Genomic DNA, 12,595 nt, shown 5'->3' on the forward strand with positions numbered 1-12,595 from the left:
GGCATATCTCATGATGATATATTGATCAAATTAGGGCATTTTTTTTTCCTGGAGCAAAGGATGGTAGCGTAGTGGTTGGCACATGCTTTATAGTACGAGCAATCTGGGTACAATTCCTGCTGCTGTTTGTAAGGAGTTTGAATGTTCTCCCCGTGACCACATAGATTTTCACTCACGGTCTAAAGTTGTACCAATTGGTAGGTTAATTGGTCATTGTAAATTGTCCCATGAATAGGCTAGGGCAGCGTGGTTCAAGGGGCCAGGAAAGCTATTCTGTACTGTATCTTAATTTTAAAAAATGATTAGGGTTGTATAAGATGATAAAACGAATAGATAAGAGCGAACAGCCAGGGCCTTTTTCCAGGCGGCAATGGCCATTCGAGAATGCATCATTTTAAAGAAGACAAGTATGAAGGGGGATATCAGTATTCAGTTTTCTCCCCCCCCCCCCACAGAGGGGTAAGGGCATGGAATACAATACCACGGGTGGTGGTAGACTTTAATAAATTCAGGGTATTTAAGAAACTCTTTTATAGGCACATAGGTGATAGAAAAAATTGAAGCACTACGTAGGAGGTAGGGTTTGAATTTATCTTAATTAGGTACAGATTTGGCACAATATTGTGGTGGGCTGTAATGTTCTAAATTCTACAAAGTTTGTGTATAAATTCCATTCGCCTCTCTTTGCCTCTCTCTTTAAATGAACTATATCCCAATCTACACTTCGATAGGCCTTTACACTGTCACAATTCCACCAATCTTGGTATCATTCACAAACCATCCATCCATATCTACATTTTCACTGATATACTGTACAGTGCATGACAAAGAGAGGTGGCAGCACCAATCCGGATGGAAGACCAGTGGTCATGGAACCCCAGCCAGAATAACAGTCTTCCTCTCCTACTGTCTTTTATCAGCAAGCCAATTCAAAATCCAAACTTGCAATTCACCCTGGATACCATTTCTATTCATCTTCTTAATCAGCGTACTATGAGGAACAACACCAACTGCCTTAATTAACTCCTTATAGATGTCAATTGTCTTATTCTCATCAAATGCCTGTATCACCTCAAGAAAATCAGTCAAGTTTGTAAGGCATGACCTACCCTGCTGAAAGCAATGTTCTCCATAACCAGTTTTGCCTTCACAAATGTGCCTAATTATCCTCTCCTATAGCTTCCACACCACTGATGTGAGAATCACTGATCTAAAATAACCTGTGCTACCCCTATTTTCCTTTATGAACAAAGGTATATTTACTGCTCTCCAGGATTTGGTTAGAGGAGAGAGAATTCAAAAGAAGTGAGCAGGAAAAGCTGGAATATTCTCTGCACCACAGTTCCTGAAGAGACATTGTATAGTGCGTAATTAGGAACTTGGCAGAGGCCAATAAAAAGTTGGGTTTAACCAGAGTAGCCATTGTGGAAGCAGACATAGTGTAGGTGGACCAGTGTTAGATTGGGGAGCTAAGGCTTTGACTCATAGAGGCATCAGTGAGGTGAATTTTTTTTCTTTCTTTCATTTTGCACAATCAGAGCTATGGGGAGGCCAGGCAGGATAGTGGAATGCTCCTCTTGCAGGATGTGGGAAGGCAGGGAGACCTCCAGCTTCCCTGATGACTACACCTGCAAATGCACCTAGCTGCAGTTTCTTTTGGGCTGTGTTACGCAAGTGGAGAGGAAACTGGATGAACTCATGAGGCTGAGGGATGATCAACAGGATGTACAGAGAACTACAGCAGTTACATACAAGATGCAGGAAAACAGTACCTGGATGACCTTAAGGAGGGGGAAAGGAGGCAGGGTACCCTTGAACCATTCCCCTCAACAACAGGTATTCTGCTTTGGGTACTGCTGGGGGGAGGGGGTGGAAGGAGGATGACCTTACAGAGAAAAGCCACACTGGTCATCAGGTCTTTGGCTCTGAGTCTGGCTCTGTGGCTCAGAAAGTGGGAGAGAAGGGGAGCGGGTGAGAAAAGAGGAGTGCAGTAGTGATAAGGGATTCCATAGTTTGAGAAGAAGACAGGAAATACTGTGGGTGTGAAAGAGACACCCATGTGATATGTTGCCTCCCAGGTGTCAGGGTCAGGAATATCTCGGATCGGGTCTAAGGTATTCTAAAAGAGGAGAGCGAACAACCGGTTATCTAGGTACATAATGGTACTATGAAATGGGTAGGAAAAGAGAGAAGGCCCTAAATAGAGAATATGAGGTGCTAGATAGAAAGCTGAAAAGCAGGTTAGTAATCTCTGGATTGCTGCCTGTGCCAAGTGCCAGTGAAGTTAAGAATAACATGAAGAAACTTGTCTTGGGCTTCCAGCTAGGTATAGGTATCAATTTTAACCAATGTTTCAATAAGAAATGCTGCCATCTTCATCAGGGATGATAGCTGGGCATGTCTTGTCTGGTGGTAATTATACCCCCATCATCCATACCTCCTGATTGATTAGTCCTCTTCCAATTAGGTTTCTGTTGCTCCACCTTATTTGCAATTCAATTCCAGTTCTTACCGAGTGAGACCTTCATTTTTGTAAAAACTTTTCTTCTAGCTTTATTTCAACGGCTTCCTTCACTAGGTGGTCCCAAAACCCATTGGTGGGGCACAGTAGTTTTGTGCCAAAGTCAATCCTATAGCCATTGCAAGTGCAATTTTCTGCTACCGCCGATGTCTTTGGATAACCCAAACGGATCCTGGGCTCCTCGATGTGGGTTCCCACCATGCACTCTGTCTGGTTGATGTATGCTGCTCCGCAGTCACAAGGTATCCTAGAAGCACCAGCTGTTCAGAGTCTCAGGTCATCTTTGACCCCGTAAGCTATGATTTGAGCTTCCCTACTGCTTTATGGATGGTATTAATCTGGTAGTACTTCAAGATCCTGGCCAGATGGCATTCCGTCAGAAACCATAGAAATCCAGGGAAGACAGGCAGTACTGATGGATTCCCCGTGTTGTTAGGTTTTCTGGTTCTTCTGTTGGGCCTTTTAAGGGCTCAATTGATTTCCTTCACCTTGTAGCCATTCTGTACGAACATTATGCATAATCATCTTATTTCCTCCAGGAGATTCTCTGATTCCAAAATAGGTTTTGCATGATTAATTTAAGTAGAAAGAACTATTCTACATTAGGAGGTGTCATGGTGGCTGTGGCTGTTGAGATATCAATCCGTGTGAGTAGGTTTCCAATTTATGTCATGTCCAAGGCTACCATCCAGTTTCTGTCTTATTAGAATGTCCCTCTATTGTAAATTGAATGTTTGGACGTATCTGGTTCAGATAGTCATGGAACTGCTGGAGTGCCTGGAGTCCACGAGGCCATACTATGAAGGTGTCATCGATTTATCTGAAGAAGCATTTGGGGTGCAAGGGCAATGAACAGAATATGATACTTTGTTAGATGAATACATGGCTGAGGAATTGGTGCAGGGGGTAGGGTTTCAGTTTCTGGATCGTAGAAACAAAGGAACATAGGAACCTACAGAACATTACAGGCCCTTTGGCCCGCAATACACACCTGTATCAGATCACCTGTCACCCTCTGTCACTCCATGGAGAAAAGGCCAATTTCAATCAACCTATTCCCATAAGGCATTCCCTCCAATCCAGGCAACATCTTTGGAAATCTCTTCTACAGTCTCTCTATAGTATCCACATCCTTTCTCTAATGAGGTGACTAGAAGTGAACACAGTACCTCAAGTGGGGTTTAACTAAGGTCTTATATAGCTGCAACATTACCTCATGGCTCTTGAACACAATCCCATGGTTGATGAAGGCCACACACCGTACACTTTCTTAACTGTCAACCCACATAGCAGCTTGAGTGTCTTAGGGACATGGACCCCAAGATCTCACTGATCCTCCACACTGCCAAGAGTCTTACCATTAATATTATATTCTGTCTTCAAATTTGATCTACCAAAATGAACCACTTCACACTTCCCTGGGTTGAACGCCACCTCCCCAGTTGAACGCCATCTCAGCCCAGTTCTGCAAACTATCGATGTTGCATTGTAACCTCTAACGATCCTCCGGGCTATCCAAAACACAATCAAATTTTGTGTCATCAGAAAACTTACTAACTCACCCTTCTACTTCCTCATGCAGATCATTTCATATTTTTTAAAAAATCACTGGGGGGGGGGGGTCTCAGAACAGTTTCCTGCTGAACTCCACTGGTCACCGACCTTCATGCAGAATATGAACCATCTACAACTACCTTTTGCCTTTTTGGGCAAGCCAATTCTGGATCCACAAAGCAAGTTCTCCTTGGATCCCATGCCTCATTACTTTCTGACCGAGCTTCTTATTGGGAACCTTATCAAATGCCTCACTTAAATCTATATACACTACATCAACTGCTCTACCTTCAATGTGTTTTGTTACATCCTCAAGTAACTCAATCAAGTCCGTAAGGCACGACCTGCCCTTGACAAGGCCATGCTGACTATCCCTAATCAGATTACGTCTCTCCAAATGCTCATAAATCCTGCCTCTCAGGAGTTTCTCCAACAAATTGTCCACCACTGAAACCAGACTCACTGGTCTATAATTTCCTGGTTTATCTCTACTCCGTTTCTTGAACACGAGACCAATATCTGTAACCTTCTAATATTCTGGTACTTCCATCCCTATTGATGATGCAAAGATCACTGCCAGAAGCTCAACAATCTCCATCCTCACTTCCCACATAGCCTGGGGTATACCTCATCTGGTCCTAGTAACTTATCTAACTTAATACCTTTCAAAATCTCCAGCACATCCTCTTTCTTAATGTTTACGCACTCAAGCATTTCAGTCTGCTATAAGTCATCCCCACAATTGCCAAAGTCCTTTTCACGGGTAAATTCTGAAGCAAAGATCATTGTGATCTCTTCTGGGGAAGGTATGACCTATACCAAAAAGACAGTTACACTTGAACCTGAGGGGGACCAATATCATTGCGGGCAGTTTTGCTGGCATTGTTGGGGAGTGTTTAAACTATTTTAGCAGTGGAATGGGAATGGAAGTGATAGGGCTGAGGATGGGGCAGTTGGTATACAAGAAGATGTGATGAAGGACATGAAGACAGGGCAAAATTGCAGTCAGTGAGATGAGGTGGTGTAATATGGGGGCAAAATCAAAAAGAATTAAGAGTACAGGACTGAAGGAATTGTATTTGAAAGCACTTTGTATATAGAATAAAGTAGATGATCATACAGCAGAGTTATAGATTGGCAAATATGACATATGGGCATCACTGCATCGTGGCTGAAAGAAAATTATAGTTGGGACCTTAACATCTAAGGATGCACATTGTATCGAAACGGCAGGCAGTTTGGCAGAGGAGTTGGGAGACTCTGTTTGTAAAAATTAAAATAAAATCTTCAGAAAACAGGTGGCATAGGATCAGACGATGTAAAATCCTGGTGGATAAAGCTAACAAACTGCAAGGGTAAAAAGATCCTGATGGGATTTATAGATAGACCTGCAAACAGTGTCAAGATGTGGGCGACAAATTACAATGGGAGATAGACAAGGCATTAAAATGGGTAATGTTATGATAGTTGTGGAACATTTCAGTATGCAGATAGATTTGGATAAATCAGGTTTGTGCTAGATCCCAAAAATTTGTACAATGCCTATGCCTAGAGCAACTTCTGGTTGAGCCCACTAGGGGAAAGACAATTCTGGATTGGGCAACACGCACAAAATGTTGGAGGACCTCAGCAGGCCAGGCAGCATCTATGGAAGAGAGTACAGTTGACGTTTCAGGCCAAGACTCTTCAGCAAGACTGGAGAAAAAGAGATGAGGAGTCAGAGTTAAAAGGAGGGGGGAGGGGAGGGAGAGACATAAAGTGATAGGTGAAACCAGGTGGGGGTGAAGTAAAGAGCTGGGAAGTTGATTGGTGAAAGAGATCCAAGGCTGGAGGAGGGGGAATCCAATAGGAGAGGACAGAAAGCCACAGAAGAAAAGGGGGAGGAACACCAGTGGGAAGCAATGAGTAGGCAAGGTGATAAGGTGTCGGAGGGAAAAGGGAATGGTGGGAGGAGGCCATTACGGGACGTTTGAAAAATTGATGCTCATACCGTCAGGTTGCAGTCTACCTAGACAGAATACAAGCTGTCGTTCCTCCAACCTGTGTGTGGCCTCATCGCGACAATAATGGAGGTATGGATTGACATGTCGGAATGTGAATGGATGGCTTCTGGGAGATCCTTCTGGCAGATGGAATGTAGGTACTCAGTGAAGTGGTCTCCCAATCTGCATCAGTTCTCACCGATATACAGGAGGCCACACTGGGAGCACCGGACACAGTATATGACCTCAAAAGACTCACAGGTGAAGTGTCGCCTCATCTGGAAGGATTGTTTGGGCTCTGAATGGTAGTGAGGAAGGAGGTGTAGCACTTGTTCTGCTTGCAAGGGTAAGTGCCAGGAGGGAGATCAGTGGGAAGGGATGAATGGATGAGCAATCCCTGTGGAAAGCAGATTGTCATCGGCTCCCTCGGGCGCTCCTCCCCTTTTCTTTCTTCCATGGCCTTCTGTCCTCTCCTATTCTATTCCCTCTCTGCAGTCCTGTGTCTCTTCGCCAATCAACTTCCCACCTCTTTACATCACCCCTGCCGCTCTCGGTTTCACCTATCAGCTTGTGTTCTCCCTCCCCTTGCCCCACTTTTAACTCCAACTCTTCATCTTTTTTCTCCAGTCCTGCTGAAGGTTCTCGGCCCAAGATGTCAACGGTACTCTTTTCCATAGTTGGCCTGTTGATTTCCTACATCATTTTGTTTGTGTTGCTTGGATTTCCAGCATCTGCAGATTTTCTCATCTTTGTGTCTGGATTAGATGTTGTGTAATTAACTCAGATTTAATTAGGGAGCTTATGGTAAAAGGAACCCTGAGGAGATAGTGATCATAATGTGATAGAACTTGCCAAGCCATTTGCAGGGAGAAGCTGAAGTCAGATGTATCAGGATTACAGTGGAGTAAAGCGATGAGTGAGGAGCTGGCCAAATTTGATTGGAATGGGATACTAGCAGGTATAATGGCAGAACAGCAATGGCTGTAGTTTCTGGGAGCAATTTGGAGGTCACAGAATATATACAAGCCAAAGATGAAGTAGTATTCTAAATGGAGGATGATGCAACTGTGGTAGACGAGGGAAGTCAAAGGCAGTATGAAAGCAAATGAGAGAGCATATAATATGGCAAAAGTTAGAGGAAGTTAGAAGATCAGGAAGTTTTCAAAAAACCATAAGGAGAAAAAAGATGAAATATGAAGGCAAGCCTGCCAATGAAATAAAAGAAGGTACCAAATTTTTTTCAGATATATAAAGAGCAAAGGAGAAGCGAGAATATGTATTGAACTGCTGGATAATGACACTGGAGAGGTAGTAAAGAGAGACAAATAAATGGTGAATTAACTTAAATATTAGTGTCAGTCTTCACTATGGAAGATACTAGCAGACTGTCAGAAATTCAAGAGTGTCAGATGGTAGACATGAGTGAACTTTGAAAAGATGCTTGGGAATCTTAAAGTTCTGAAGGTAGATAAGTCACCTGGACCAGATGAACTATACCCCAGTATTCTGAAAGAGGTAGCAGGAGAGACTGTGCAAGTATTAGTAATGATCTTTGATGAATCACTGGATTCTGGAATGGTTCCAGGGGCCCAGAAGATTGAAGCTGTCACTCCACCTCTTAAGAATGGAGGGAAGCTGAAAAAGGAAACTATAGGCCACACACACAAAATGCTGGTGGAACACAGCAGGCCAGGCAGCATCTATAAGGAGAAGTACTGTTGACGTTTCGGGCCAAGACCCTTCTCCTCATAGACGCTGCCTGGCCTGCTGTGTTCCACCAGCATTTTGTGCGTGTTGTTTGAAATTTCCAGCATCTGCAGATTTCCTCGTGTTTGCTCTTTAAAGAAAATATAGCCCAGCTAGCCTGATTTCAGTGGTCAGGAGGATGTTGGAGTCCATTATTAAGGACGTGGTTTTGGAGCACTTGATGGCACATGATGAAATAAGTCATGGCTAGCATGGTTTTCTTACGGGGAAATCTTGCCTGGAAATCCCGTTGGGACTCTTTGAGGAAATAACAAGCAAGATAGACTAAGGAGAGTCAGTAGATGTTATTTACTTGGATTTATAGAAGGCCTTTGACTAAATGCCACACATAAGTCTACTTAAAAAGATAAAAGCACTCACTTTGGAGGAAAGATATGAGAATGGATAGAAGATTGGCTGATTGGCGGGAGGCAAAGAATGGGAATAAAGGGGGGCCATTTCTGGTTGGCGAAGATAGGTAGAGATGCAGCTAGAGTTGAGGAAGCAGGGAGCCTGCTGTAGACAGATTAGGAGAATGGGCAAAAAAGTAGGAAATGGAATATAGTGTAGGGAAATATTTAGTCCTGCACTTTGGTTGAATGGCATAAAGGTGTAGAGTATTTTCTAAATGGGGAGAAAATTCAAACATCAGGTGCAGAGTGACTTGGAAGTCCTCATGCAGGATTCAGTTTGAGCCAGTGGTAAGGGGAGGCAAATGAAATGTTAGTATTCATTTCAAGAGGACTAGAATATAGAGAGGAAGTTCCACAAGAATGATTGTGGGAATGAATGGGTTAATATAAGAAGCATTTGATGGCTCTGGACCCATACTCACTGGAGTTTAGGTAAATGAGGAGGGATCCCATTGAAACCTATTGACTATTGAAAGGCCTACACAGAGTGCATGTGGAGAATGTATTTCCTATAGTGGGGAAATTCAGGACTAGAGGGCATAGCCTCTGAACAGAGGAACATTCATTTAGGACAGAGATGAGGAAGAATTTGTTTAGCCAGATGATAATGGATCTATGGAATTCATTGGCAGAGATGGATGTGCAGGCCAAGTCATTGTATATATTTAAAGCAGAAGTTAATAGGTTCTTGATTAGTCAGGGTGTCACACCGACTGGCAGAAAGCAGAAGGATGACATTGAGAGGGATAATAAATCAGCCACGATGGAATGCGGAGCACAATCAATGGGCTGAATTGTCTAATTCTGTTCCTTTGTCTTATGGCCTTGTCTTATTTCACCTATGCCTACTGATAGGACAAAGATTTTGAACAAAATCTCAGTGATCTCCTCACATATTTCTTCCATTGTTTTAGGATATGTGACATTAGGCCCTTGAACCTTAGCCAACAATGTTTTCCTGAATTCTAAACACTACCTCATCAATCTCAAAATGTCCCAGCACATTAACATGTTCCACTCAGCTTTCACCATCTTCCTAATCCTTCTGCTTGGTAAACACTGATTCAAAGTAACACATACAAAGTGCTGGAGGAACTCAGCAGGCCAGACAGCATCTATGGAAAAAGAGTACAGTTGATATTTCAGACGAAGACCCTTCAGCAGGGTTGGATAAAAAAAAACAAAATGAGAAGCAGAGTTAGAAGATAGGGGAGGGGCAGGTAGGGGATGGAGAAACACAAGGTGATAGGTGAAACCAGGAGGGGGTGGGAGTGAAGTTAAGAGCTGGGAAGTTGATTGTTGAAATATAGGGCTGGGGAAGGGGGAGTCTGACAGGAGAGGACAGAAGGCCATGAAAGAAAAGGGTGGAGGTGTGCCAGAGGTGATGGGCAGGGAAGGTGATAGGGTGAAAGAGGGAAAAGGGTGTGTGGAATGGTAAGGGGAGGGGCATTACAGAAGGTTTGAGAAATCAGTATTCCTCCACCCTGAGTGTGGCCTTATCATGATAGTGGAGGAAGCCATAGAGAAACATATTGGAATGGAAATGGGAAGTGCAGATAAAATGGGTGGCCACTGGGATACCCTGCTTGTTTTGGTGGACAGAGCGCAGAAGCTTGGTGAAGCGGTCTCCCAATTTACGTTGGGTTTCATCAATACACAGGAGGTCACACAGGATGTGCTGGACACTGTGCAAGACCCCAACAGACTCACAGATGAAGTGTTGCCTCACCAGGAAGGAAAATTTGGGGCCCTGAATGGTAGTGAGGGAGGTGGTGTAGGGGCAGGTGTAGCTTGTTCAGCTAGTAAGGATAAGTGCCAGGAGGGAGATCAGTAGAGAGGGATGAATGGACAAGGGAGTCGTGTAGGGAGCAATCCCTATGGAAAGCAGAAAGCGGGGGTGGGGGTGAGATGGGAAGGATGTGCTTGGTGGTGGGATCCTGTTGGTGATGACAGAATTATGTGCTGGAAGTGGAGGCTGGTTGGGTGGTAGGTGAGGACAAGAAGAACCTTATCCCTGGTAGGGTGGTAGGAGGATGGGGTAAGAGCAGACATGTGTGAAATGGAAGAGATGTGGTTGAAGGCAGTATTGATGGTGGATGAAGGGAAGCTCCTTTCTTTGAAAAAGGAAAACATTTTCTTCATTCAGAGGGGAAAAGCCTCATCCTAAGGGAAGATGCAGTGGAGACACAGGAATTGAGAGAACGGGATAACATTTTTACAAGTCATAGGTTGGGAAGAGGTATAGTCCAGGTAGCTGTGAGAGTCCGTGGGTTTGTAATAAGTGTCGGTAGATAAGCTGTCTCCAGAAATAAAGACAGAGAGATCCAAAAAGGGGAGGGGTGTGTCGGAAATGGACCAGCTATATTTGACGGCAGGATGGAAGTTGGAGGTAAAGTGGATGAAGTCAAAGAGCTCCGCATGGGTGCTGGAAGCAACACCAATGCAGTTGTCGACATAGCATAGGAAAGTGTGGCATGGCCACCAGTGTAGGCTTGGAACATAAACTGTTCCACGTAGCTGACAAACAGGCAGGCAAGGCTGGTGCCCATGGCTACACCTTTTGTTTGACATAAGTGGGAGGAGCCAAAGAAGAAATTATTAAGACTAAGGAGAAGTTCCGCCAGGCAGAGGTGTGTGGTGGTGGAGGGGAAGTGGTTGAGACTGGTGTACGGAAAGGAACACATTCATTATTTCAAATAATTGAATGTGTGGATGTTGACAACATACTCTGCTCAAAGCATTTTACATTATCAGTGAATTCTTCATGAAAATAGAAACACCTTAGAATACAGGGTGCAGCTCTGGCACAAAAGTAGTTACGTACACATTGCAAAGCTGCACACAGTAAATGGTTGGACTGATTTCTTAACTGAGGCAAAATATGTCAAATTTATCAAATTTCATTGCTTGTTGTTTTATGCAAATGATGTTAAGAAACTATCTAAATGCTTTGGGTTTTATTTACCTGTACATGTCATGTTTTACATCTGCACGCTTCACTTTGTTTGGCTCATACTGCTCGGGAGCCATGTAGATAACTGTCCCACCAGCTGTGGGGGATTTAACGCCTGATGATTTACTCATGGTTAAACGCCGCCATTTCGAAAGTCCGAAGTCTGCAATCTTAACAAACAATCATAGCCATGACTAAGTTCAGTTAAGCAAACATTTTAAAACTTTTATGATCACATAAATAAATCATCTGTTCAAACAGTCATAAATCACTTTGAGATTATTGCTGAGATTGTTGAGTCTGAACAATGCAAATGAAGCTGAATGAATGGAAACAGTGACTTGATTTAATTGCATTTGGAAATAATTTCATGACATTACAAACAATCAAAAATGGCTAAGATTTGCTGAGCTTCTGATAAAAGGTCACTGCTTTGAACGCCTAACAGTTTCTTGAGTATCTTGAGTATCTGTTGTATTTGTCTTCATCTTAGAATGCCACCACCTGCACTTTCAGAGTCATAGAATATGACAGCACAGAAACAGGTCCTTCTGCCCATCTAGTCTGTGCCAAACCATTAACTTACCTGTTCCCATCAACCTGCACCTTGACCATTGCCCTCCATACCACTCTAATCCAAGTACCTACCCAAATTTCTCTTGAATGATGAAATCGACCCCACCTCCACCACTTGCTCATTCACCCTCTGAATGAACAGCGCCCTCATGTGCCCCTTAAGTATTTCACCTTTCACCCTTAACCCCATGATTTCTAGTTGTAGTCTTACCCAACCTCAGTGGGAAAAGCCTGCTTGACTTTACCCTATCTATGCCTTGCATAATTTTGTATACCACTGTCAAATCTCCCTTTAATCTTCTATTTTCGAGGGAATAAAGTCCCAACCTATTCAACCTTTCCCTATCAGTCAGGTCCTCAAGTCCCAGCAATACCCTTGTAAATTTTCTCTGCAATCTTATTTACATCTTTCCTGTATGTAGGTGAGGAGAACTGCAGACAATACTCCAAATTAAGCCTCACCAACATCTTATGCAATTTCAACATAATATCCCAACTCCTGTACTCAAGACATTAATTTATGAAGGCCAATGTGCCACAAACTTCTTTACCAGCCTATCTAGAGAGAGTGCAATACTAGATCTCCTGTTAGGGAATGAGACAGGGCAGGGGACAGAAATTGGTGCTGGGGAACACACAGCATCCAGTGATCGTCATGCCATTAGTTTTAAAGTAATTATGGAAAATGACTGGTCTGGTCCTAGGGTTGAAATTCTAAACTGGAGAAGGACCAACTTTGATGATATCAGAAAGAATCTGGGAAGTGTGGACTGGGACAGCTTGTTTTCTGGCAAAGATGCACTTGGTAATCAAAAGCTAATGGAACCACAGTTTTCAAGAGATATTGAGG

General features: G+C 43.4%; 1 protein-coding gene across 2 annotated transcripts in view; it reads right to left on the reverse strand.

The window, feature by feature from the left end:
* Positions 1 to 12,595, reverse strand: part of ripk2 (receptor-interacting serine-threonine kinase 2) — an 82,427-nt gene that overhangs the window by 26,638 nt on the left and 43,194 nt on the right. For both annotated transcript variants that reach the window (XR_009513863.1, XM_059978990.1), the window contains exon 4: positions 11,182 to 11,339. Coding sequence is in view for 1 of the 2 variants with exons in the window: in XM_059978990.1 (XP_059834973.1) it covers positions 11,182 to 11,339 (158 nt within the window). In the remaining variant the exon portion in view is untranslated. The remainder of the gene's footprint in view (positions 1 to 11,181; positions 11,340 to 12,595) is intronic.

This window comes from Hypanus sabinus, chromosome 1 (genome assembly GCF_030144855.1).
Source record: "Hypanus sabinus isolate sHypSab1 chromosome 1, sHypSab1.hap1, whole genome shotgun sequence".
Taxonomy (NCBI): domain Eukaryota; kingdom Metazoa; phylum Chordata; class Chondrichthyes; order Myliobatiformes; family Dasyatidae; genus Hypanus; species Hypanus sabinus.